The 25,742-nt window shown below is 41.3% G+C and overlaps 1 protein-coding gene across 1 annotated transcript in view; it reads left to right on the top strand.

Annotated features, from left to right (window-relative positions):
- Window positions 1-2,910: 2,910 nt before the first annotated feature.
- Window positions 2,911-25,742, top strand: part of NET1 (neuroepithelial cell transforming 1) — a 34,714-nt gene continuing 11,882 nt past the window's right edge. The window contains exons 1-3 of the mRNA XM_068986712.1: window positions 2,911-3,038; window positions 13,961-14,027; window positions 16,576-16,635. Of these exons, the coding sequence (XP_068842813.1) occupies window positions 2,911-3,038; window positions 13,961-14,027; window positions 16,576-16,635 (255 nt within the window). The remainder of the gene's footprint in view (window positions 3,039-13,960; window positions 14,028-16,575; window positions 16,636-25,742) is intronic.

Raw genomic sequence — 25,742 nt, 5'->3', positions numbered from 1 at the left:
ATACTAAAATTTACTGTGACTGGAACAGAAGAGATTATACTGTTGGTAGGAACATAAATTGGCCCAGCCACTGTGTAAAACTAAAAATAGAACTACCACTTAACCCGCAATTTGACTCCTTGTGTTCCAAAAAAACAAACACACTGATTTGAAAAGACACACGCACCTCAGTGTTCATAGCACCACTATTAACAATAGCCAAAAAATGAAAGCAAACTAAATATCCATTGACAGATGACTGGACAAAGAAGAAGCAGTATGGTACAGTGGAATATTACTCAGCTATTAAAAAGAACAAATTTTTGCAATTTGCAGTAAACTGGATGGACCTGAAGTGTATTATAAAGTCAAAGACAAAGATTGCATGTTGTCACTTATGTATGGAATCTAAAAAAAACAAGCAAATGAATATAATAACAGAAACAGACTCACAAAGAGAACAAACTGCTGATTACTAGTGGGAAAAGGGATGGAGGGAGGTTCAAGACAGGGATGGAGATTAAGAAGTACAAACTATTATGTACAAAGAATAAGCTGCAAGGATATAGTACACAATACGGAATATAGCCAATACGTCATAGTAATTATACATGGAGTATGACCTTTGAAAATTATGAATCACTATACTATATACCTGTAACATATAATATTGTAAGCAACTATATGTCAACTAAAAAAAGAGTGAATGAAAGAAAAGTGAATCTTAAAAGGTGGTCTCCAAACAGAATTATTGTAAGTGTGTATTAATTATTGTCCACAAAGAACTACACTCAAGAGAGAATAAGACAGAGGTCCTTGTACTTCACCCGGCCACGCATTTGTGAGCTTAGCAAGAGCAACCTAGGTCTGAAGTCCCCAGAAACTCTGAAAGTGTAACTAAAAGCGAAGCTACTGATTCCTACAGAAAGATCAGCACACTCGCTCTAAAGCAAATGTAAAAACTAAAGAAAGAAGATCTTGGCTCAGTGCTTCCACTGAAGGCAAATCAATGAAGCTTTTCTCAAAAGTAGCAGAATTATAGATGAACAGGTGAAATTCAGAGTAGATTTAAATCAGATCCAAACACAGATATTGAAAGAAACAAATGTCTCTTTAAATATTTTGTCTCTTGTATGAAGAATCTATGAAGAATTGTTTGGTGGGGAAAAGAAAGACACAGGATGAGTAAAATTTGCTATAACTATTGACAGCAGCACTCACCATGCTGATCTGAAGGTGCCCCACTGCCCGTGGTAATGACAGGAGGCGCCAGCCCAGGTAAGCTTTATCACAGGGCAGGAAATGACCCCACCTGAGGGTTATACACTTAAAGCCACACAGCCTCTTTTCAGTTTTTCACTTTTCTCGTGTCAAAGGAGGTTGACAGGCCTGCCTGAGTCCCCTGAGCTAAAATCTGTGCACAACCACTGATGAATTTGCTTAAGTTTATCCAAATCTGCTTTGACTATACCAAAGCCTTCAACTGTGTGGATCACAAGAAACTGTGGAAAATTCCTCAAGAGATGGGCATACCAGAGCACCTGACCTGCCTCCTGAGAAATCTGTATGCAGGTCAAGAATCAATGGTTAGAAATGGACATGGAACAACAGACTGGTTCCAAATCGGGAAAGGAGTACGTCAAGTCTGCATACTGTCACCCTGCTTATTTAACTTATATGCAGCATAAATCATGTGAAATGCCAGGCTATATGAATCACAAGCTGGAATCAAGATTGCTGGGAGAAATATCAATAACCTCAGATATGCAGATGACACCACCCTTATGGCAGAAAGCGAAGAAGAACTAAAGAGCCTCTTGATGAAAGTGAAAGAGGAGAGTGAAAAAGTTGGCTTAAAGCTCAACATTCAGAAAATAAGATCATGGCATCCACTTTCATCACTTCATGGCAAATAGATGGGGAAACAGTGGAAACAGTGAGAGACTTTATTTTCCTGGGCTCCAAAATCATAGCAGATGGTGACTGCAGCCATGAAATTAAAAGACGCTTGCTCCATGAAAGAAAAGCTATGACCAAACTAGACAGCATGTTAAAAAGCAGAGACATTACTTTGCCAACTAAGGTCCGTCTTGTCAAGGCTATGGTTTTTCCAGTAGTCATGTATGGATGTGACAGCTGGACTGTAAAGAAAGCTAAGCACTGAAGAATTGTGCTTCTAAACTTAGATTTCAGAGAAGACTCTTGAGAGTCCTTCGGACTGTAAGGAGATCCAACCATTCCATCCTAAAGAAAATAGGTCCTGAATATTCATTGGAAGGGCTGATGCTGAAGCTGAAATTCCAATGCTTTGGCCACTCGATGCAAAGAACTGACTCATTGGAAAAGACCTTGATGCTGGGAAAGATTGAAGGCAGGAGGAGAAGCGGACGACAGAGGATGAGATAGTTGGATGGCATCACCAACTCAATGGACATGAGTTTGAGTAAACTCTGGGAGATAGTGAAGGACAGGGTAGCCTGGCGTGCTGTAGTCCATGGGGTCGCGAAGAGTAGGACAGGTCTGAGCGACTGAACTGAGCTGAAAATGCTTCCCAGTTTCCCTTGACTTGTGGTGAAAGTCCTAATGAACTGTACATTAGTAATCGGGCCTTGGCGATTTAGGAACTAGACCCCAGGCCACCGGCTCATCAGCCGGGAGACCCTGTGGACCACGCTCCCCCTCACAGCTTCCGCACAGTTTAGCGCCTGACGGAAGGAGAGGGGCGGGACTCCACGATCCTAGCAACCGCGCCGCGTCCCCTGATTGGCTGGTGGCTGCACGGCCGCCATTTTCAAACCCCGGAAGATGGCGGCGGCGGAGGTTTCGGCGCTGTCCTGACAGGAACCCGTCTTCGGGCCGCAGAGGCCCGGCGCCGTGCCGCCCTCAGCGGGCCTCCCGGGCACCCAGCCACCGCGCCGCCCCCTCCGCGCCATGGAGCCCGAGCTGGAGGCCCAGGAGCAGAGCCGGCCGCGGAGGCGAAGCCGCCGGGCCTCGGGGCTCAACGCCGGCGGCGCCGCGGAGCCAGCGGCCGACACCCCCGGGCCCGGCCCGGACGGCAGGTGAGCGCGGGGTGAACGGCGCCTGGGGACTCGGGGTGTCGGCCCGAGGCTGGGGAGGGGGTGGCGGGCAGGGAAGGAGCCGGGGGTAGGGGAGAGCCGGGCTGCCTGCTCTCCTCTTCTTCCTCTTCTCTCCCCTCGTCCCCCTCTTCCCATCGCCTGACCCTCCTTTATTTTTACCTCCGGTTCCCCTCCTTCCTCCCTCTCGTCTCCTCCCCTCCCCGCTCAGGGGGTGGAGGTCCTCTCTGCACACCCAGCAGGTTTCGGGCTGGGTTTGGGGGTGGCGGGGGCGGTTCCTAAATGCCCACAGAGAGCTGCTGGCTAAGAGGACTGGAATCGTTCTTGGAGCCGGAGAGTTTCTTTTGTTCAGTCGCTCGGTCGTGTCCGACTCCTTACGACCCCATGGACCGCAGCCCGCCAGGCTCCTCTTGTCCAAGGATTCCCCAGACAAGAATGCTGGGATTCTTGTGATCCATTCCCTTCTCCGGGGGATCGTCCCAGCCCAGGCATCAAGCCAGCATCTCCTGCATTGACAGGCGGATTCTTTACCATTGTGCCACCAGGGAAGCCCCCGAGGACTTCTACCAGACACCAAACTTTTAGCCTAACAGCAAGCATTAAAATGAAAAGTTTCGCCGAGGTCACAGTCCCTCCTTTCGAGCCTCTGACCAAGTCGGTGATCAGGGCGCAGCTCAGGGCCCCAGCCTCCCGGGTAAAGAGGACGCAGAGGCCCACCTTGGACTTTTTAGCTGTTGACACATTTCATTCTGTCCTGTGCGTCTGCGAAGGGAGGACACCGGCCGAGGGTGTCAGAGGGGGTGTCCGCGAGGCCAGCGGTGAATGAGGGCTGGGGGCATTGCTTTCCCGTCAGGATGCTGCAGGCCCTGGGTTCCTGTGACCAGCCGTTGGACCTTTCATCTCTAAGGTTGGGTCCTCATCTGTCACATGGGGTTGAAATAGTATCCACTTCCTCCAAGTTGTGCAATTCAGTGAGGTCATTGTGTGAGCCTGTATGAAAGGAGTTAGAAACAAACTTATTTGCTGATTTTTATCAGTAATTCCACATCTGCTTCTCTTTTCAGAAGTCCCTGTGGTCCACTACTTATTCTTAAACTACAGTTCCTTACTGAAGTTACATTCCAGTCATGCTTGGATGTGCCAGTCATTTTTTAGAGAAAGGAAAACACCTTACTTTCATGGACAGAGCATTTGTAAACTCACTGTTAATAAGTCATCGTGCAGAGAACTAGACTTTTTCATTAGATATTGATTGCCTGAAATCTTTATACTGACTACAACTTATATTTAAGAGGTAGTGAAAAAGCAGACGTCATCATCCCAGAGACTGAGAAATAGAATCAGGACCATGTAGTGAAGGGAAGAAGAACAGTGATAAATTCATTCTGCGTTCATTCAATAAAGCTTTTGAGCATTTGCCTGGAAAGATCCCCAGAGGAGGGCATGGCAACCCACTCCTGCCTGGAGAATCACATGGACAGAGGAGCCTGGAGGGCTACAGTCTGTGGGGGTCACAGAGTCGGACACGACTGAGCAACTAACACTTTCACTTTCCTAGATCTTCACAGTGTTGTAGATATTGGAGATTTTGGTGAACAGATGAAGTCTCTGCTCTCATAAAGCTTACATTCTGGTTAGGAATGAAAGACGATAATGAAATACCAGGTGGTCATCTTGTGAGGAGAATTAAGGCATGGTAAGGGCAGGCAGTGGAGAAGGCAATGGCACCCCACTCCAGTACTCTTGCCTGGAAAATCCCATGGACGGAGGAGCCTGGTGGGCTGCAGCCCATGGGGTCGCTGGGAGTTAGACACGACTGAGCGACTTCATTTTCACTTTTCACTTTCATGCATTGGAGAAGGAAATGGCAACCCACTCCAGTGTTCTTGCCTGGAGAATCCCAGGGACGGGAGAGCCTGTTGGGCTGCCATCTGGGGTCACACAGAGTCAGACATGACTGAAGCGACTTAGCAGCAGCAACAGCAGCAGGACAGGCAGAGATAAGGAGAGGGGCAGTTTTGCTTTTTTTTTTTTTCCCCCACTTTATTTTACTTTACAATACTGTATTGGTCCAGTTTTGCTATTTTTAAAAGATCAAACAGTTCTCCTCCATGGTAATGATGCCATTTAAGCAGAGATGTGAAGGAATTAAGGAACTCCACCGTGTGAAGATGTGGAGAGAAAGGCAGTAAGTACAGGGCTTCAAAGTAGAATCCTGTTTGGTGTGTTCAAGGACTGTAGAGAAGCCACGGTAACTGGCGTGGAGCAAATTAAAGTGAGAAAGGTGGACAGCGAGGTCACAGAGATTCCTGGGTCAGATCGGGTAATACATGGCCAACCACCAGAAAGATTTCAAATTTGAATCTATGGTTGGGAGACAATAGAAAATTCTGTGATGTGTAGTTTAAAAGGATTGGTCTGTTATGAGGCAGGGAGAAAATCAGGGAGACTGATGAAGAGGTTACTGCAGTTTGAGACATCTGAGTGGTAAACATGGTGGAAAGTACTCCTATTTGGGATGTATTTTTAAAGTAGCACTGACAGGATTTGCACATGGATTCAGTGTGGAGTTAAGAGAGACAGAGGAATGGAGAATGATTCCGAGGTTTCTAATCTGAGCACCAGAAGACCAGGTTTCCGTGTTCCTGGAGAGAAGTTTGCTTTGGGATGCGTTAAAAGGCTCCTATTAAGGAATGCGTCACAACAATTTTTTCCCCCTTTTCTCTTTTTTGGCTTTTTTCTCTTAAAAAAAAACTTTCATTGAAGTTTAACAGTCAAATGAAAGAGTGCATGAATCATAAGTGTTTTGCCCAGTGAAATGTCACAAACACATCTGTGTAACCAAATACAAATTGAGGGCTTATCAGCAAATAGACTTGAAATCACAGCACTGGGCAGTCATCCTGATAGTCTGAATAGAGGAGAGTTTGGGGCCCAGACCCTGAGACACTCTCCACATGTAAAGGTCCGGGAGATGAATAAGCTCGGAGGAGCCACAGCTGTGAGGAACCAGGTGAGATCAGTGTCCAGGAGGCCGAGTGGCAAAAGGGTTTTGAGAAAGGACATGGGAAAGTATGTCAAGTGTTACTCATAAGGAAGGAATGACAGTTTAATGAGATGAGGAATGAGTGATCATTGAATCTGGTCATGAGAAGAGCATATTGACCTCCAGTAGTTTCCGTAAAATAGTTAAACTATTAAGAATGTTTGTAGTGGGTTGAGAAGAGAATGAGGTGTGGTTTATTCCAGAAATGTGTGAGTGTCAGACACTATAAATATGGAGATGCAAAATACTGTCCTTACTCTGGGAGTGTTGCCGAGATCCCAGCCTCTCTTCTCTGGTGCCGGATAGAAACACAGACAAGAGTTTTGGGTGAAGTTGAAAAGGGTAGCTTTTATTGTTTTGCCAGGCATAGGAAGCCATAGTAGGCTAGCGCCCTCAAGACTGCCCTCCTTTAGGAAAAATAGGAAGAGATCTTAAAGTTCAGGACAGGAAGGGAGTGCTGTAGATAAGGAGTAGGGCAGAAGCAAGCTTGCATTCTTTCCTTTTGGAAAATCTACATGGTCTAAGTCAGTGTCAGGCTCTCTTGGGAAGAATACAGAAGTCCTTGAGGCTATCGCACTGTGATTTTGTAGAATAAAGAATGCTAACAAAAGAAGGGAGTGTTAGGAAGTGCTTCCTCAGAGAAGCAAACACCATATGTATTGTACCCAGCTCTGATTAGAAAGTAATTGTTTTCAAAATGTAAGTAAGCAAGAGAAGCTTTTCTTAGAAAATGGCTTAGTGGACTTAAAAGAATAAGGCCTAGCATGTTGGAAGCAGCCTTAACCAAATTCTGCTCTTACAGAAGAACTTACAATGGTATAGGGAGGAATAATCATAATCGTGTATGATGACAATTACTATTGCGTTAGGCATGTGATGCCATAGATGCAAATAAAAGAAATTCTAGTTGAAAAGGACAGGAAATGATTCCCTGTTGTAACCCTTGAGTCTCAGAGGGCCAGTTTAGAGAATGGATGTGCATGGGTGATATCATGTAGGGGGAAGCATTTAAATGTTAAAAGGCCCTTTACACAAATGAGCGTGATGAGTTTTAGGTATGACAATGACTCTATAGGGAGAAGACTGAGGGATAGAGAGGAGGTAGTGATTAGAGATGATAGTGAAGAAGTAAGAGCCACATCACTGAAGGGAGCTTCTTATGCCATGATAGTAAATCTGATGAAAACTAGCCCGCAAACAAGTGCTCATATACACACAATTCCAAATTTGTGGACCCTTGCAGCCCAACTAGGGAACCAAATTAAAAGTCGCATGTGAATTCATCATTGGCGGGAAGTCATTTTGCAGTTGCCGGGATGAGTGTTTGAATCTAGTGGCTGGCAGTGAGGTTGGAGAACTTGAAACACTGGGTTACACTTTCAGGGAGTCTCACTGCAACCCGAGGGCAAGAAAGAATAATGGAGGCAACACTAGCTTGTGAGGTGGATTCTGAAGAAGGGGTAAACTTGATATGGGACGGATGAGGGAATAAACAAGTACAGAGAGAGGTTGAAGAGACAGGAAAGAAGAAAGGTGATAAGCAACCAGAAAGAGAAGGATGGACTCCTAAGTGTAAAGGTAGAGCGTCCAGCCTGTCTGAGAGCTGTGGACAGTAGCCTTTGGGGTAAGTTTGGGGAATGTGGGATGTTATGAGCGGGAATTTGGGGGCTTTCCCACCAGGGTTCTGTTTTTTAGGTGAGGTTGTAAATTATGTCAGCTGAGAAAAGGGTGGTGACAAAGGCTTCCCTGGTGGCTCTGTGGTAAAGAATCTGTCTATAATTCAGGAGACACAGGAGACATGGGTTTGATCCCTGGGTCAGCAAGATCCCCTGGAGAAGGAAATGGCAACCCACTCCAGTATTCTTGCCTGGGAAATCCCATGGACAGAGGAGCCTGGCAGGCTGCAGTCCCTGGGGTCACAAGATTCCAGCACGACTAAACCACCACCATAGGCAGCATTAGGAGAGTAATGAAGTTGTCCTACTTCATTACTCTTCTTTTTTTGAAGGACAAAAAAAAGAAAATGAAAGTATCACCTTTTCATAAAACAGTGTTCACATACTATACAGTGTTACCCACTTGAAGTGTACAATTCACTGTTTTCCTTTAGATTCAGGACATGTGAATGTCCTCTAGACATGTGCAACCACCACCAGGCAATTTTTGAACATTTTCTTCACCTCAAAATGAAAGCCCATACCTCTCTCCCTATTGCCTCTCTCTTCTTTTACCCCAAACTCTAACCTGCTTCCTGTGTTTATGAATTTCCCTGTTCCGGACATTTCACATGAATGAAATCATATGTGGCCATTTTTCAGAGAGGCATCCTTTGCCCATTTTAAAAATTGGGTTATTTATATTTTTTATTACTAAGATATAAGAACTCTACTCTTGATAACAAGCCCCTGCATGGTCTGCAGATACGTTCCCCTATTCTGTGGGCTGTCTTTTTTTTTTTTAACTGAAGTCTAGTTGATTTACAGATTGTGTTAGTTTCTGGTGTACAGCAAAGTGATCCAGCACGTGTGTGTTTGTACACATATTTGCATGCAGACTGCTGTTTACAGACCTGCCATTTAAGCAGCCTGTCCACGTGGTTGGAGCTCATTTTCAGCCACTTCTTTGCTAATTGTTAATCCTAGCCATCCAGATGAGAAACGAGTAGACTTGAGAATGAGCTCAGGAGTTGGAATGGCTAATACATGCAGAACCTGAGAGAGAGGTCCTACTGTACCAAGTTAAATCATGACGCTGATCTGCTTCTGCTAAAGACTGATCCTGGGCATTGCTTCACACAGAGGTAAAAAAAATTTTTGAACATAATGTGAATGCTGACTACCACAGGACATGGCTGGGGCAAGATAATTAGGGAGAAAAAGCGAGAAGAGACAGCTGGAATCCATTGGGGGTCTAAGCTTGCTCTGGGGCAGTGGCTCTCAGCTGCTTTCTCCTCCTTCTCGTCCCTCTCTGTTCTGGTTAGTAATAGGCCAGTTTCTTGTCCACAGGCGGCCCTGGGCCCCCTACACGGCTCAGAACTCAGAAAGCAGCGTGCTTCTCTGGCCTAGTTTTCCTGACACTGAGTCTCCTCTAGCCCTGCCTTTGATTCAGTTAATTACTCTCTCTGGGAATGGACATTCTTTTAGACTGAGATCCAAAGCTGAATAAAACATTAGTGTTTAAAGAGTTTAGGCTTTACAGTCAGACTCCTTGGGTTTAAATTCTGGCTCTTGAGGATTTAATCTCTTTAAACCTCATTTCATACTTTCTAGCTCATTAGTAGTATCTGTCTCATCAGGCTGTGATTAATCTCTTAAATCTCACTTTATAGTATCTGTCTCATAAGGCTGTGGAAATTATAAGAGGTAATTCATGTAAAACATGAGAACAGTACCTAGATATATCAAATGCTCCATATATCTTAGGTATCATTGTTTTCATTTTCTGCAGGAAACACTAAAAGCTATAACTTACCCTCTATCAAGGAGTATTTAGCAATTATCTCTGTTACCAGTTTTGTAGAGGTGGATCTCTGACTAGATGGTAAATCTTTGACTTTTGTTTTTCTAGTGAAACTGATGGATTTGTAGAGTGGACATCCAGAGTTAAATGTATATTCTTAAACCAAGTTCTGTTAATTTTGAGCTAAGGGTTTCTGTTCCCTTTCAGGGAATTTAACTTCCTGGATGGACTGTTTTTTCAAAACATTTTAAAAACCAAATTAAACAGAAATTGAGCCAGTCCTTGATAACCCAGGATTGTCATCATTATTACTATTTATATTAATAGTTGCTGAAAATAAAAGGATGCCCGCACTAGCTCCTAAGGCTGTTTCCTCCCACATCGAAATGACTGTACTGTTTAACAGTTTTATTGATACATAATTTGTATATCATAACATTCACCCGTTGTAAGTGTGCAATTCAGTAATTATTAGTAAGTGTATAGACACAGTCACCATTAGAACATTCATCATCCCAAATACTCCCTCAAGTTTGTTTGCAGTCAGTCCTTCTCCTACCCCCAGGCCTAGGCAGCCACCAGTCTGCTTTCCATGTCTGTAAATTTCTATTTCTGGATATCCATATAAATAGAACCACACAATATAATCTTTCACGTTTGCATGTTTTGTAGTTCGTCTGTATTAATTATGTGCCATGATAGAGGAGGGGAATGACATAAGTCATAATCTCTGAAAACATAATATGGCTTGAGAATGAAATAACAGGTGATTTTTTGTGGAACATCAACTGTACCATTTTATTTATGTTTTGTTTAGACTAAATCTAGTTGAGTGTAAAAATAATTTACATAGTTTGAAAATACATCAAATGACACAAAAAGAAGTATATAAAGATCAAGGAGTAATCAGTGGGGCTAATAGGAAACACAGTTTAATATATCAAGCTAGTTCCTTTGGGTATTCATTTATTTTATGCCTTAAATGTTAGTAATTAATTGGATATATGAAAAAAGATTGGACAAAAATTCTTCAAAAGATGAACTGTCACTTCTTATTTCGGCCTTTGAGCTCTTTTTAAATGGACTGTACTGCATATCTTTTAAAGGTCACTTTTAATGTTTTATGAAATAAAACATTTTCCCACAAGGATTTAAAATAGCTGCTACATTTTGAGTGTGACCCCTATGAAAAAATGACTATATATCTTTCCAAGTTTTTTGAAAGCTGGCACTGACTCACATACTTTCAGGGCACAGTTTGTTTTTTGGGTTCTTATTTTCCATGAGTTCTCAAAATAAATAGGTACTTGCTTTTGAAATAGGAAAAAAATAGCATTACTATAAAGCTGATTACAGCTGGTGCTGGAAACAATCTTGCCATCCAGTTGGAAATATTTTTCCAGTTTGCAGTGTGTTTAAAATTCCTAACAGCTAATTCTTTCCAGCTTTTAAACATCAAATTCATTCTGAGGTCAGAATGAACAATTCTAGGGAATAAAGAAATGAATATCTTTGGTTTTATGTTCTCCTTGTCTTATATCTGAAAGGAAGTGCTCAGTGACTATTTTAAGTGCCACGATGATTACTACTTTGTAATGAATATTTGTATTACTTTTAAAATAATCTTCCGAGAAGTCATAATTTTTGCTTCTCAACCCAGTCTCCACTGGTGGCTCTTTGTGTAGTACATGATACCTAGAACAGTGTTTTTAAAAAGTGATCATAACTTGAAGGTTCTATTTGCCCTGTAATCCTTTGGCATTTGACTATAGTACTATATCTCTGTATACTCTTATCTATGTATTCTTTAGTCATATGAATTATAATTTATTGCTGATATCTTACTGTTTTATCAGAAATTGTGCAATCTTCATTGTTACTTGACTTTTCTATAGTGGTAAGAAATCACCAGTTTCTTAGTTTATTTTGCTCCAGTAGAGAGGCCCTCAAAACAATTTTTGAGCTACAAATAGTTATTTAGGGAGCATTTGCTTTAAATATCTTCAGATCTTTTGTATCTGTTTCTAATTACTATTAGTGGTATCCTATTTCACTGTGTCAGGACCCTTCCCAGGAACTGAACAGGCCTTGGGAGGAAGGGAGAGTTCTCCAACCGGACCTTGAGCCCTCTCTAGTCACCTCCCCACTCTGCCATTGCTGCTGTCCCTCTGCCCCTCGCCATCTGTTGTCAGCAGTATCAGAACTGCCTCTTAACCGGCCTCCTGACCAGTGCTGCCTTCTTCCAACTCAGCCTTCTTGTTCCTTAGAACTCAATTGCTGACAGCTGCCATACGTATTCAAGATCAAGTTCATATTTTTAAGGGCTGCACATGAGGCTTTTTATCATGATCGAGCCCTGTTTTATTTCTTTTGATGCTCAAACATAAAGAGCTACTTGCAGTTTCCTGTATATAATTCATTTCACCCCCCCTTCACATGTGCCTTTCCCTTTCCCCACAGAGCCTGCCTGGCTCTTATATGCTTTGCTGATTGCGATTTCTCTTGCGATTGCTTCAGTTTCACGGTTCAGAGAAGGCAATGGCAACCCACTCCAGTACTCTTGCCTGGAGAATCCCAGGGACAGGGGGGCCTGGTGGGCTGACTGTGGGGTCGCACAGAGTCTGACACGACTGAAGCGACTTAGCAGCAGTAGCAGCGGTATTAATTCTTCTGTGAAGCCATTTTGCTGTCCTCTTTCTCCTTGTAGCCATTTTCACTAGCCATTTGCTGTCCTCTTTCTCCTTGTAGCCATTTTCCCTTGCTGTAGCAAGCTCTGAATTAACAACCTTTGCTTTTCTCATAAGTATAGTTTATAAGGGCTTCCCAGGTGGTGCATTGGTAAAGAGCAGGAGATTCGGGTTCAATCCCTGTGTCGGGAAGATCCCCTGGAGGAGGGTATAGCAACCCACTCCAGTATTCTTGCCTGAAAAAGCCCATGGATAGAGGAGCCTGGCAGGCTACAGTCCACAGGGTCATAAAGAGTCAGTCAGACACAACTTGGGTGACTGAACACATGTACATAGTTTATAAACATTTCTGCACTACCTATGCTTTGTGATTTTCTACTTTTGACAAACCTGCTGCTGCTGCTAAGTCGCTTCAGTCGTGTCCAACTCTGTGCGACCCCACAGACGGCAGCCCACCAGGCTCCCCCATTCCTGGGATTCTCCAGGCAAGAACACTGGAGTGGGTTGCCATTTCCTTCTCCAATGCGTGAAAGTAAAGTTGCTCAGTTATGTCCGACTCCTAGCGACCCCATGGACCTCAGCCTACCAGGCTCCTCCATCCATGGGATTTTCCAGGCGAGAGTACTGGAGTGGGGTACCATTGCCTTCTCCATTGACAAACCTAGACAGCACATTAAAGAGCAGAGACGTTACTTTGCCGACAAAGGTCCGTCTAGTCAAAGCTATGGTTTTTCCTATAGTCATGTAAAGATGTGAGAGTTGGACCATAAAGAAGGCTGAATGCCGAAGAATTGATGCTTTAAAACTGTGGTGTTGGAGAAGACTCTTGAGAGTCCCTTGAACTGCAAGGAGAACAAACCAGTAATCCTAAAGGAAATCAATCCTGAATATTCATTGATTGGAAGCACTGAAGCTGAAGCTCCAATACTTTGGCCACCTGATGTGAAGAGGTGACTCATAAGAAAAGACCCTGATGCTGGGAAAGATTGAAGGCAGGATGGGTCAGTTGCTAAGTTGTGTCCAACTCATGGACTGAACCTACCAGGCTCCTCTGTCCAGGGAAGCCTGTGTCACTTAGTAATAAAGAACAAAATCCTAGCCAAATTTTAACCTTACTTGAGACCTTTGTCTCAGATATAGTTATTCAAAGCTTTTTATTTGGTTTATTAAGTCATAACACTAAAAAAAAAAATCAGTACATGGAAGAGATTTATACATAAAATACAAAATAAATTCATTTAACTTTTGTTTATTATGTTGAGTTTTTTTACTATTATTTTTAAAATATTAAACATGAATGCTGAATTTTATTAAGTAATTTGTTGCATCATTTACTGTTTTCTTACTTAACCTATTAGTGAAATATATAAAATATATTTCATATCATTGAGCCATGTATATGTTTCTAAAATAAACTCTGCTTGTTTTGGTGAATTAGTTTAATGTACTAGTTTTATAAAGGCTTTTTCACTTTTGTAATGTTTCTGAAAATTTCCAAAAGTGACTGGAACCTATACCCTGATTTTTTGGATTTCAGTTTTTGTGGGTTGTTTTGTTTTGTTTTTAAATACTCTCCCTCTTATTTCTACAATTGAATGATTCATTAGGCTATTTTGAAGAGTTTTGAAACTATGAAAAAGATAGCTTTTTACCTGTTAGTGCTTAATTTTACTGAAGTTACTCTCAATGTATTTGTTTGAATTTTCTGTTAACAGATACTCCCTTCGGAGGGGTAGCTCCTTCACATTTTTAACACCTGGCCCTCATTGGGATTTCACTTTGGTGAGTAGACACCTGGGTTTTTATTTCATAACATTAGATAGAAATAATTCCTGGCTGTTCTTCAGTCTAGTTGTCTGTGCATCTCTGAAAATCTTAAGGTACAGAGTTTCTATCATTGTCTTTGGCAGCCTAATTTAACTCTTCTCTGCTAACAGACTGAAATCTTTATTTCAGTTAAATGTAAAATATGTTTGAAAAGTATTGGATCTATTCATCTTTATTCAATTCTTTCTCTTATTTCTACCAGTGTTAAAATTAATATATTATGAAACATGAATATATTAATATTTTTATGTACATACTCTGACAGGTTTCTCCTTTGTTGAAAAATATAAAAATGATTGTAGGTAGTACATATAATGAATGAATTATTTCTGTTATTAATAATCTTAGTATAGAGGGACTGCTTCATTATTTTTAGGAGACTTCCAGAGGCATCCAACCTTATGGAAACTAACACCAGAAAATTGGAGATTTTTAATAATTAAAAACTAATTTAAATAATTAAAACCTCATTGCTTCATAATACTCATATAAATAAAATATGTACAAAGAGAGCGTGATTCTTATGCTTTTCTTATTTGGGGGAAATAGCAAAAATGATTCTGCTTCTAGTACGCCAAACTTTACCTGTGTGCATGTATTATGATGTGCTGATGGTCCAACAATACATGCTTCATTTGTATTCTATTCTCTTGTATTTAATTTAATACTTTCGTGTATCAAAACACAATACTCAGGGTGAGGTTAATGAGAGTGGGCATAAATGTATATTTCAGATAGCCAGAATAATTTCACAGTTGGGGACTGACTTCTAAATTGGATCTGATTAGGTTATCATTGTCTAACTCACGTTGGAAAATGTGGGTGATGATGATCTTGTCATCTGTATATTAAATTTTAGTAGCTCACTTGAAGGAGTAAGAAATACATAGAAATGAAGTTCTAATATTTTACTCCTGTACTCCAGGAAAGATACCTTGCATATTTCCTGAGATAGATGCATCTCACTTGTGAAAACACTTCTGTAGAGGTCTCCATGGCAAAAGAAGTATCTCATGGTTCATGTAGTAACACTGTTGGAATATGATTAAGGAAACTTAAGAGGGAGATTGATTACTTTTTAAATACATAGTTGAAGAAAGGAAAAGAACAAAACTTAAGCATCTAACTCAAGGGGTGAGGAAAAGAACAATATCGTGAACTGAAGAAAAGAGGAGGAGAAGTAAGAGTGGAAAAGTAAAGTCAGCACCTAATCATGGTAAAAGTCTTGGCAAACCAAGGTTAGAATAGAGACTAGAACATCGTACTTAGCCTGAGACCTACCACAAGCAACGTACATGATGATAAAAGTGCTAGCCACGTTCCCTTCCATGTATTTCCCCCACTTCTACCTGGACTATATCTTTCCTTTTCTCAGTTGTCCCCATCCTGCACGGTGTAGATTCTATTCTCCCAGTTCCTCTTCTGTGGGGGGGCCAGGTCCTGGCTGCTCAATATTGAGAGTTCACAGGAGCTGGGCTGTGTCTTATTTAATCAGAAAATTATTTTGAGATACAGAAGAAATGTTACTTAAGGATTCTTTTTCAGTATTGACTTTCAGTCCATGGGATTTTCCAGGCAAGTGTACTGGAGTAAGGTGCCATTGCCTTCTCCGCATGGACTCCCTATTCCTCCTCATCTCCCAGAGTTAGCCCAAGTTCATGTCCATTGAGTCGGTGATACCATCCAACCATCTCATCCTCTGCCTCCCTCTTCTTTTGCTTTCAGTCTTTCCCAGCAATATTGACTAAGGACTAGAAGTTAAAGCTATATGCACAGTTTGGTCACTGCTGGCACTTGCAGGGCTGAAGGAAGGTGGTAATGATTACTGGAAGGTTCTCTAGGTACATGCATATTCTTCCAACTGAAAAGTCCTGCTTCGGGCAACAAACCTTAATTACTTGGACCAGGAGAAAAGGGTATTTCTTTCCTAGTGAAATCACCCCCTCATAGAATGAGTAAAATGTGTTCCTTTTTAAAAAATACTTGTGCCTGTATATATAAAATATATTTTACTTTTTCTGTAACAAGTATAGGCTTGACTTGCATAAGATAAGTTTTTTCGTAGAGTGGAATCACTTCACACTAGATAATTCAATCTGAGGGAACTTTTTAGAAAGCATATAGTACGTGCTAGTGATAATTATCGGAGAAGGCAATGGCACCCCATGGATGGAGGAGCCTGGTAGGCTGCAGTCCATGGGGTCGCTAGGAGTCGGACACGACTGAGCGACTTCACTTTCACTTTTCACTTTCATGCGTTGGAGAAGGAAATGGCAGCCCGCTCCAGTGTGCTTGCCTGGAGAATCCCAGGGATGGGGCAGCCTGGTGGGCTGCCGTCTATAGGGTTGCACAGAGTCAGACACAACTGAAGCGACTTAGCAGCAGTGATAAATTATGAGTATCCCTCATAAAAATAACTTTCTTATGAATACAACCTAAGGCTTCACTTTTTAAAAGTGATTTTCCTTCTATATAAGAATGAAATCTTTGCCTTTTTTTATAGAAAAGAAAACGAAGAGAGAAAGATGATGATGTCGTAAGCCTTAGCAGCCTTGATCTGAAGGTAAGCCTTATGCTCTGGCAAAGAAAAGCTTTTAAGCATATGCAGATAGCACTTTATTTCTGTGCTATAAAAATAGCGAATGCTGAGTTTTTTGCATTTTGCATTTTCTAAGTGCAGAACTGAGTAGCATTGGCTCTTACAGGTATCCTCCTTTTTCTGTTCTACTTCTCTGTGAAGAATGAGCAGAAAATGTCACTCAAAACAGTAGTGACCGCAAGCTCCTGTACCTGAGGAGACCAGGGCTGTCGTCTGTGCAGAGGAATGGGGGTAGCTGATGGATGGGAGAGCACGTGTCCCTCCTCTGAGAGGCAGCTTCTCCTGTGCCCTAGTCCCAAATCTGGGGTTTTGTATGAAATCCTAAATTTTAAATGCTGGATCAGATTTTTTCTAACCACTGTGTAAGCCAAATAACTTATCTGCAAGCCAGATGTGGCCCAGGGGTTTCCAGTGTGTGATGTATGATCAACCAGAGCTCAGTGCACACTTAGAAACAATTATGTCTCCTATTCTGTAAAATTGTACTTAGAAGTCCAAAACTACTGTTTTGGAATTACTTATTTCTCTCTTGTCACTTGGTAGTTTTACAGAACCACCTTGGTTTTAAGGAACCTTGTTTTAAAAGATTGTTATGAAAAAATTATACATTTTTTAAGTGAGGTTTTTTAAAATATGTTTGCCATCATGTTTAATGATGGGAGCTGCTACTTTTTTAAGACAGGTATTTTCTAAAAATTAGATTTTTACAGGTCTGCCCCTCAACATTCTAGCAAATCTGGTTAATTTGCTTGATTATCAAAGATAAATTGTCATTGCCTAGATTCATTTATTCATTGATGTTGCAGAATAGTTCTGTTGTGCCTTTATCAGCTCTTTATTAACTGGAACACTTCTGTAAAGAGAAAATTCCTCTCATCAACCTTGGTTACTCAGAGTACTGTTTTATAATAAAGGCTGGACAAGTGCTTAATTCCTTTCCTGTATCAGTTTTCAAAAATAATGAGTTTTAGTCATTAAAATCCTCTAAAAGTAACTAGTGATTTTTTATTTTTAGTAGTACTATGAACTCATGGATGTGAACACGTTTGTTGTGTTTTGATCCATTTTAGCTGTTACTCTTACTGGGCTCACATTGTCCCATCTTTGGCTTCCGGATGCTGCCTCAGGATGGCTCCTATGTCCTTTTCCCCCAGTTCTAGTAAGATATAATTGACGTACAACATTGTGTAAATTTAATGTGTACAGCAGGTTGATTCCCCATGTCCTTTTGATAACCCTCACCTCACAGCCAGAAGCTAAATGGCCTCCTTTTCTTCCTGGACGACAAGGTATTCCAAGCCTTTGCCGGTCATATGGTCTTTGCCTCATGTTACTTTGTCCCCAGTCTGGTGAAAGGGAAATTCAGCTTTCTTCTAAACCGGATGTCATTTTAGCAGTTTTTATTGACATTGAATTTATGGGAATTATTTGAATTACTATAATTTTGAGGGTAGATATCATATTATGAACTAATATTCACCAACTAGCCAAAGACAGGCTTCTGTTGCCCTTCAGAATTTATTAATAGTACATTTTAGGGCAGGAGTTGTATATTTGTACATAATGTTGTTAACTTCCTTTAAACTGAGGAATTGTATTCAAGAAGGAAATCCTTATAAAATTTTGGTTGCATTAAATACATGCCCAGCTGCAAAGAGAATAATGCAGTGATATGCAGACTCCATTTGTTCCAAAGCCAAGGATTCATGTACAGCTATAGTAACGAAAGAATGAATTTGAAATAATTATTTATTGAACACATCTTTGTATACCCAGACTTCACTGAGGTCTGATCTAAATTCTTTCTTTTATTCTTTTCTTAAAAAAAAAAAAAAGCCACAGACATTTAGAGTACCCGCAATACTTCAAATACTACACTGGACTTTAGAGAAAAGACTGTATACAAACAGGAAACAAGAACCTCTGACAGCATCATACCTGCATGGATTACAGGAGACTGTAGAAGTACCAATTGGTATTAAGAGGAGTTATGGCAGTAACAGAAGATACTGTGGAGGTCTTGATTTGGAGTTGGGTGTTTGGGAAAGCAAACGTGAACTTGGGAAAACCAGCCCAGATAGAGAAGGGGCATCTGCAAGTACCAATAGTTAAGATCAGTTATGTTAACATAATGATGAACAAATGATTTGAAAAGAGTCCAATAATATATGAAGAAGAGCTAAGAGATGAAGCACAGAGGGCTAATTGACCACTTAGTTGAAGGCTATAAATGATAGGCTGAAGAATTTATTGATCTCCCATGAAAAACAACAGAAGCAACATTCTGGATTCTTGAAATGATTTTCTGAAATATAACCCTTCTGTTTATGTAGCAAGTCTAGATTAGTAGTGGTCTGGGACAGTCTAGTCTAAACTGCCGTGTGATCTAAAATACTTTTGTCTGTTTTTTCATTGTGAAAGTAACACACAAATGTATTGTGCTTGTATAAAATTAAAACTTTCGCAAGTCTCCAGTTTTCACCTCCATCCTCTGCAGTAATTTGTTATTATTTTATGTGTTCTAGGCCCTTTTTATTTACCTACTTTCACACAGTGTATATAATGGTGACATATATGAGTATACTGTACATATGCTATAGCTTGCTTTTTTATAAATGTATATGTTACCAATATAAATAGGGCTACCTCATGCTTTTTTATAGTATTTCGTAGTATTAAAGTACCAATTGCCTGTCATAGTCATTAAAGAATAAAATACATAATTTAGTATTAGGTGTAATCTAAAATTGTAGAGTATATCATTATACTCTACAAATTGGTATACAGTTTGAGTATACCAGTACTCAAAATGTAACCTTCAAGGCACTATTAACTTTTAAAAAAATGAGATCCCCAAATCTGAACCTTCAGAGAAAGAACCACCACCTTCTTGCAGGAGGCTTAACAGAGGAACAGTAGAGATCACCGCTCTTGCTTGCTCCAAATTTGATGGCTGTCTCTGCATTTTCTCTCGGTGTGCAGTATTGCTTCAGTCTCTTACCTTGGCTCAGGGGAAGGGGGTTAAATTTCAGGGGCTCCCACTTTACCCTTCCCTCTGTAATGACTGAGAACATGAAGGTTATCATCATCTTTTTCAGTCTCTTAAAGTAATTAACAGAAGCCAGGCAACTCTGTAGTCCTTACAGTTTGTTGCCCCCATGTCACCCCTGCTACATACACTAGTGCTTCACCGCTCCATCTGTACCAGTCCATACCTGTGGTCCTTGTCACCACTTCATCCATGAGTGACCAGTTTCAGACTCCCGTCCCAAGTGTCTGGTCTCTAGGGCCAGTCTCCGTGTTGGTGTCTCAGCCCTTGGTCCCTCCAGGAATCCAAGCCTGAGGCATGAGGTAGTGGACAGGTAGTCGGGTTCCAGGTGTGGCGCCAAGGAACACGGAGGTGGCTACTGCAAGTGTCTAATTATGGGACCTTCTAAAGAGCCACATAAAATACACCACACAGTTGTCTTCTCAGGGGACTCATGGGGGAGCTTTTACCCACCAGCTTCTGTGCTCCATTAGTCAGTGGGTGTTCTAAGGGATGTTAATCCCTCACACTTCCAGGCAACCACATGTAAATGCCTCTCTCCGCCTCTGAGAAGCCCAGGGTGAGAACGAGACCCAGCTGGGGACAGGGGCTGTCTGAGGCTGAGCCATTGCTGCAGCAGCACCTGGAGTGAGATGTGGGCTGAGAACACAGGACTGGCTCAGAACAGTGCAGTTGGTCTTTGGGTTTGGGCCTTAGCTGATTTTCAGAGGAAAAATTTGGGAAATCCCACTCAACATTATGATATTAATACATAAGCACAGGCCATCTTACATGATGCAAGAAATGTTATCCTGTACACTTGAGATAAAAAGTCATCACTAACAGCAGCAGTATCTGATTCTGTTTGATGCTTGGGTTATCATTGCAAAGAGAACTGTGTTTTTGATAATACCAAGTTTCTTAGCCTGTCAGCTATTCTGGTTATAGTCTTTCTCATAGTATTAACTGATCTGAGTTGATCTTTTCCCAAAATAAATTCTTAGTAAAGCTTGGACATACTACTCAAATTTTAATCCAAATGTTTTACAATTTCAGATCAACATATAGTTTCATTGCTGACTTCTTTCATACGCATCTTGCCCAAATGTGAATGCCTTTTTTGGTGGTGTTTTTAACTCATTACTAGATATTGTGGAACACTCATTCCTCAGAAGTACCACTTTGTTAATATTTCAATCAGCATTTCCTTTTTTAGTAAGATTTGAAATTCTATTTTTAACTCAAGTTTTTTTGGTGAAGTACAGTAGTTTTTGTAATCTTGAACTCTTTAAAGTTGAACATACATTTTTATATTTATAAAAAGTTCTTAAAATATATTTTGTAAACTTTGCAATCTCTTTATATACTTGTACAGTTTTAAAATATGTTTAGCAATATAAAACATGAGCGCTATACAAGGGCTAAAGATAAAAATTTTACTGTCCTCAATATAAGATCCTTAAAAGTTGAAGAAAAGCAGGTTGGCAGTTGCATTTCACACTATCCCTTGTAGAGGGCAGCAGAGAGCTTAGATTTTGTTTTCTTCACCTTTAAGAAGGGTTTCCTAGTCTAATTTCCAATTGCTTGTTACTGTTCCAGACAAAAGTAAATAAGAACAAATAGTATCTAGACCCAAAAAAAGTAATGATTATCTTCAACTCTAATTTATTTCTAAATTCCAGAATTCTTATTTCACATTAAAAGGAGAAAAAAGGTAAATTGGCTAATAGTCCTTTTCTATAGAGAAGGAAAACATCTTTCTCTTCACAGTATTCAAATTTTAGGAAAGTAAGCATTGAAGGCACCATGCAAACAGATGAACATAGGCTGTCATACACTTGGTGTTTGGAAAACAGTAATTTTACCAAAAACTTGATTTTTTTTTTTAAACGAAGCTGCATTACTATTTTTAGATAATGCAGTTTTGTTTTTGTGTTTATAAATTCTAGATTTTATACACAGACAAGACACTTAACCAATTTGTGTTCCAGTTATGCCAGTTGTTGAAAGTCAGATTGCTGTTAATAACATCATTAAACTAAACTTGATTAAAATAGGATTTTTTTTCTAAAACTTAAGCAGCTGGAACTGCTTAATAATAACAACTGCTTAATAATAATTTCATTATTATCTTATTTACCTGCCTATAATACAAATAATCTTTCTACTATGGTTTATATGGTTTGCTTTCCTGTAAACTGTTGGTAGTTATTTAGCAAAACTAGCCTGGGACTAAGAGATTGGGTTTTAAACTTCAGCTCTGCTCCTAACTCACAGAATGACAACTAGCCATGCCTGAGCACTGAGCTGAAGGTGCTACACAGACTGTCTCGTGGGGAAGGGACACTGCAGCAGAAGTTGAGCAGACCAGATTCGAACCTGTCTAGCCACTGATGACCCCTGAAACTCGGGACAGGTTTCTCAAACCTTCTGAGGCCTGATTTCCTTCATCTGTAAGATGAAGGTAATACATACTTCATAAAATCGGGTGAATAAGATAATATGATAAAGCTCCCAGCACAGAATAAGGACTCTCATTTCCCTTTTCTTTTCCCCATTGTCCATTTTCCTCTTAAGTTTTCTTAGGAGGATGAGTTAGCAGTCACAAGGGACCGTTTTCAGCCATTGGATTTTAATAGAGCATTGTTAGAGTCAAGAGTCCCTCAGACTCATCACTCAGAGTGCTCACTGAACTGAATCCCAGGGTCAGTGTTGCTTTTGTAGATGCTCTCTACAGTTGTCTAAATTAGATTTAGACCACAAACCTGGACATCCCAAGTGAAGCTAGATTTTAGGTTTGATGAGCTGAGATTTTTTTCCACTGGGACTATCACTATACCTCCTTGGCTTTCATGGCTGTTTCTACCTTTATCCCTTACATCCTTACTGAAGGAGAGAAGTGAGAGAGAATCGTTTCCCCCCAATTACCTTGGCCTTACCTCTATCAGAACTAAATAGAAAAACAGAGCCTTGAGAAAGACGTCAAGTAAGAGACCATGAAAACACCCTAGCAGCTTTTTTCCTCACTCCCTCTCTGCATAAGTCCTTTATTCCCTATGAAACTAAGTAGCCACAAGGTATTGGCCTTCCTTGCAACTATTTTTTAACGGATGAAACTAATTGAACCAGATTACTGGACCCTGTGAGTTCCGAGGGCTTAAGCAGATCAGTGTTCTCACCTGTAAAATAAGGGGACAAGATTCCAGGATCTCTAAGGTGCTTCCACTTTAATGCTGTGTAGCAGAGAACTGTCTACTACAAGCAGCCTCTCTTAAGGCCCCGTGCATCACATATGTTGCCCAGGTGTGACTTGGTAATAAAGATTAGTTGATGAAGTATAGCCAGGTGCCATTACTCTTTCCAGGTCTCAAAGCAGACAGATTATTAACACCATCCTAAATGCAAAACACATTGGTGTTTATGGAAGAACAGCATTCTTCCTCCCTGCAAGAAGGAACACTGTGCTGCAAATCTTAGTAAATTGTTTTTTTATAGGTTATTTGTCATTAGTCTTTGCCCACTGTTCTGCTTGATTCACTCTTCAACTTTTGTGGTTCTCTTCTGTCTTTATTCTGCTGAACTAGCACACTTGAGGTCTTCATTATACCTATAATCAGTAAATCCATGAATCTTTTCTTCCTTCGTAACTTTTTTGCCATAGTTAACACCTTTTTTCCTTTGGCATCCTGTTTTGTTTCCTTCCTTTTGACTGTTCCTTTTGCAAAATTCTTTTTCCCTTGGCATTTCTCCAAAGTTAGATCCTTGGGCCTCTTTTCTTTTTGTCCAGCTTTTCTCCCCCAGGCGTCTCATTCGCTCCCGGAGCTTCAACTCTGATCCCTGTGTCTCTGACTGCCCAGTCTAAATCCACTCTTTGACCTCTTCATGAGTCTTTGTCCAACATTTCCAGCTACTAACTCAGTAGTTTTATTTGCATGTTTCTCCACCACCTCAGACTCAGTATATCTAAATTGAAACTCAGAATGTCCTTTCAAAGCTCATTCTTCTTTATTTGCATTAACAGTTACCTCCTAACTTAACAGTCGTTGGAATCTCTAACTTCTTGCACATGTTGTCTCACATCTGTCCTTTGCTTTTCCCACTGGCCTACTTTAGGCAAAGTTCTTGATACCTGGCTATGATTTTTGCCATCTTTTAAACCATCATAAACCCCACCTTACAACACACCTCTTATTATCTCTGTCACCTGCTCAGTAAAATCCTGTGCTCATCTGTGCCTGTGACCTCGTGCTGTGAGTTTGTTCCCTGTGATCCTTTGGGAAGGCCTTGCACTTTTCCCTTGCTCAGACCTACACAACATGACCTTCCAGGCCCTGAAACAATGTCTTACAGCCCTGCCCCCAATGTCTTTCCCACCTTCCTCTCAGCTGGGAAGACTCTGGAAGTGGTCTCTTTTCCTGAACGCCTCATTAGCCCTACAGCTTATCTGGGACTTGTAAGAAGCTGTCTTGCATCACTTACCTCTTTGTGTGGCCTTGCTTTACACAATGATCTGGTAGCACTTCAGGAGTGGATGTGGAACCTATTGTTTTCTATCACCTGCATCATCTAGAATAGTGCCTTTACAGAGATGCCTCAGATTTCTCTGATCCTAATAAACTGAAGGCAGGAGGAGCAGGGGATGACAGAGGATGAGATGGTTGGATGGCATTGCCGACTCAATGGACATGAGTTTGAGCAAGCTCCAGGAGGAGTTGGTGATGGACAGGGAAGCCTGGTGTGCTATAGTCCCTGGCGTCACAAAGAGTTGGACACTACTGAGCAACTGAACTGAACTGAATAAATCCTAAGAATTGTTTTCATAAATTACCAGCATCCTGTCATTCATAGCTCATATGTGCTTAGTCACTCAGTCATGTCCAACTCTTGCGACCCCATGGACCATAGTGCTCTAGGCTCTTCGGTCCATGGGATTCTCCAGGCAAGAATACTGGGATGGGTTGCCATGCCCTTCTTCAGGGGATCTTCCCAACCCAGGGATCAAACCCCTATCTTTTGAGTCTCCTGCATTGGCAGGCTCCTGCTGCTGCTGCTGCTAAGTTGCTTCAGTCGTGTTTGACTCTGCAACCCCACAGACAGCAGCCCACCAGGCTCCCATGTCCCTGGGATTCTCCAGGCAAAAACACGAGTAGGTTGCCATTTCCTTCTCCAATGCATGAAAGTGAAAGTAAAAGTGAAGTCACTCAGTCATGTCCGACTCTTAGTGACCCCATGGACTGCAGCCCACCAGGCTCCTCCATCCATGGGATTTTCCAGGCAAGAGTACTGGAGTGGGGTGCCATTGCCTTCTCCTGGCAGGCTCATAGTACCATATAATTAAGAGAAAATTCTACTTTTCAAAATGGAATACAGTACTTACTGTCTAAGAAGAAAACCTACTCGGTTATAGGCCTGCCAAACCAACAGAAGTAGTGTTGCTTCATAGAGGTAAGGTTTTGAACTAGAAATTGCACTTATGTAAAATAAAAGCAAGGCCCCTGGACAATGACAGTTGTCTTCAGTATCCACCAGGCTTCCCTGGTGCCTCAGACAGTAAAGTGTCTGCCTGCAGTGCGGGAGATCTGGGTTCTGTCCCTGGGTTGGGAAGATCCCCTGGAGAAGGAAATGGCAACCCACTCCAGTACTCTTGCCTGGAAAATTTCATGGACTGAGGAGCCTGGTGGGCTACAGTCCATGGGGTCACAAAGAGTCGGACTCGACTGAGCGACTTCACTTTCACTTCACTTTCAGTATCTACATTATTTAACTCTGAATTACGATTTTCTTAAAGTTGTCTGGGAGTTGGTGACGGACAGGGAGACCAGGCATGTTGCAGTTCATGGGGTCGCAAAGAGTCGGACACGACTGAGGGACTGAACTGAACATTGTCAAATAGTCCATAATTTATTTTTTAGGTAACAGGGTTTTATAGAAAAAGTATCCATGTCTGCAGCTAAGTACTAAAAAGGTAACCTGGATAAGCAGTTCGCTGGTCTCTGGGAATGCTTTTTAAATGAGGAAGAGCCTTACATTAACCCAGTTTCCT

The sequence above is a fragment of the Capricornis sumatraensis genome, chromosome 15 (genome assembly GCF_032405125.1).
Source record: "Capricornis sumatraensis isolate serow.1 chromosome 15, serow.2, whole genome shotgun sequence".
Classification (NCBI taxonomy): domain Eukaryota; kingdom Metazoa; phylum Chordata; class Mammalia; order Artiodactyla; family Bovidae; genus Capricornis; species Capricornis sumatraensis.
This window is presented reverse-complemented; position numbering and strand designations above follow the sequence as displayed.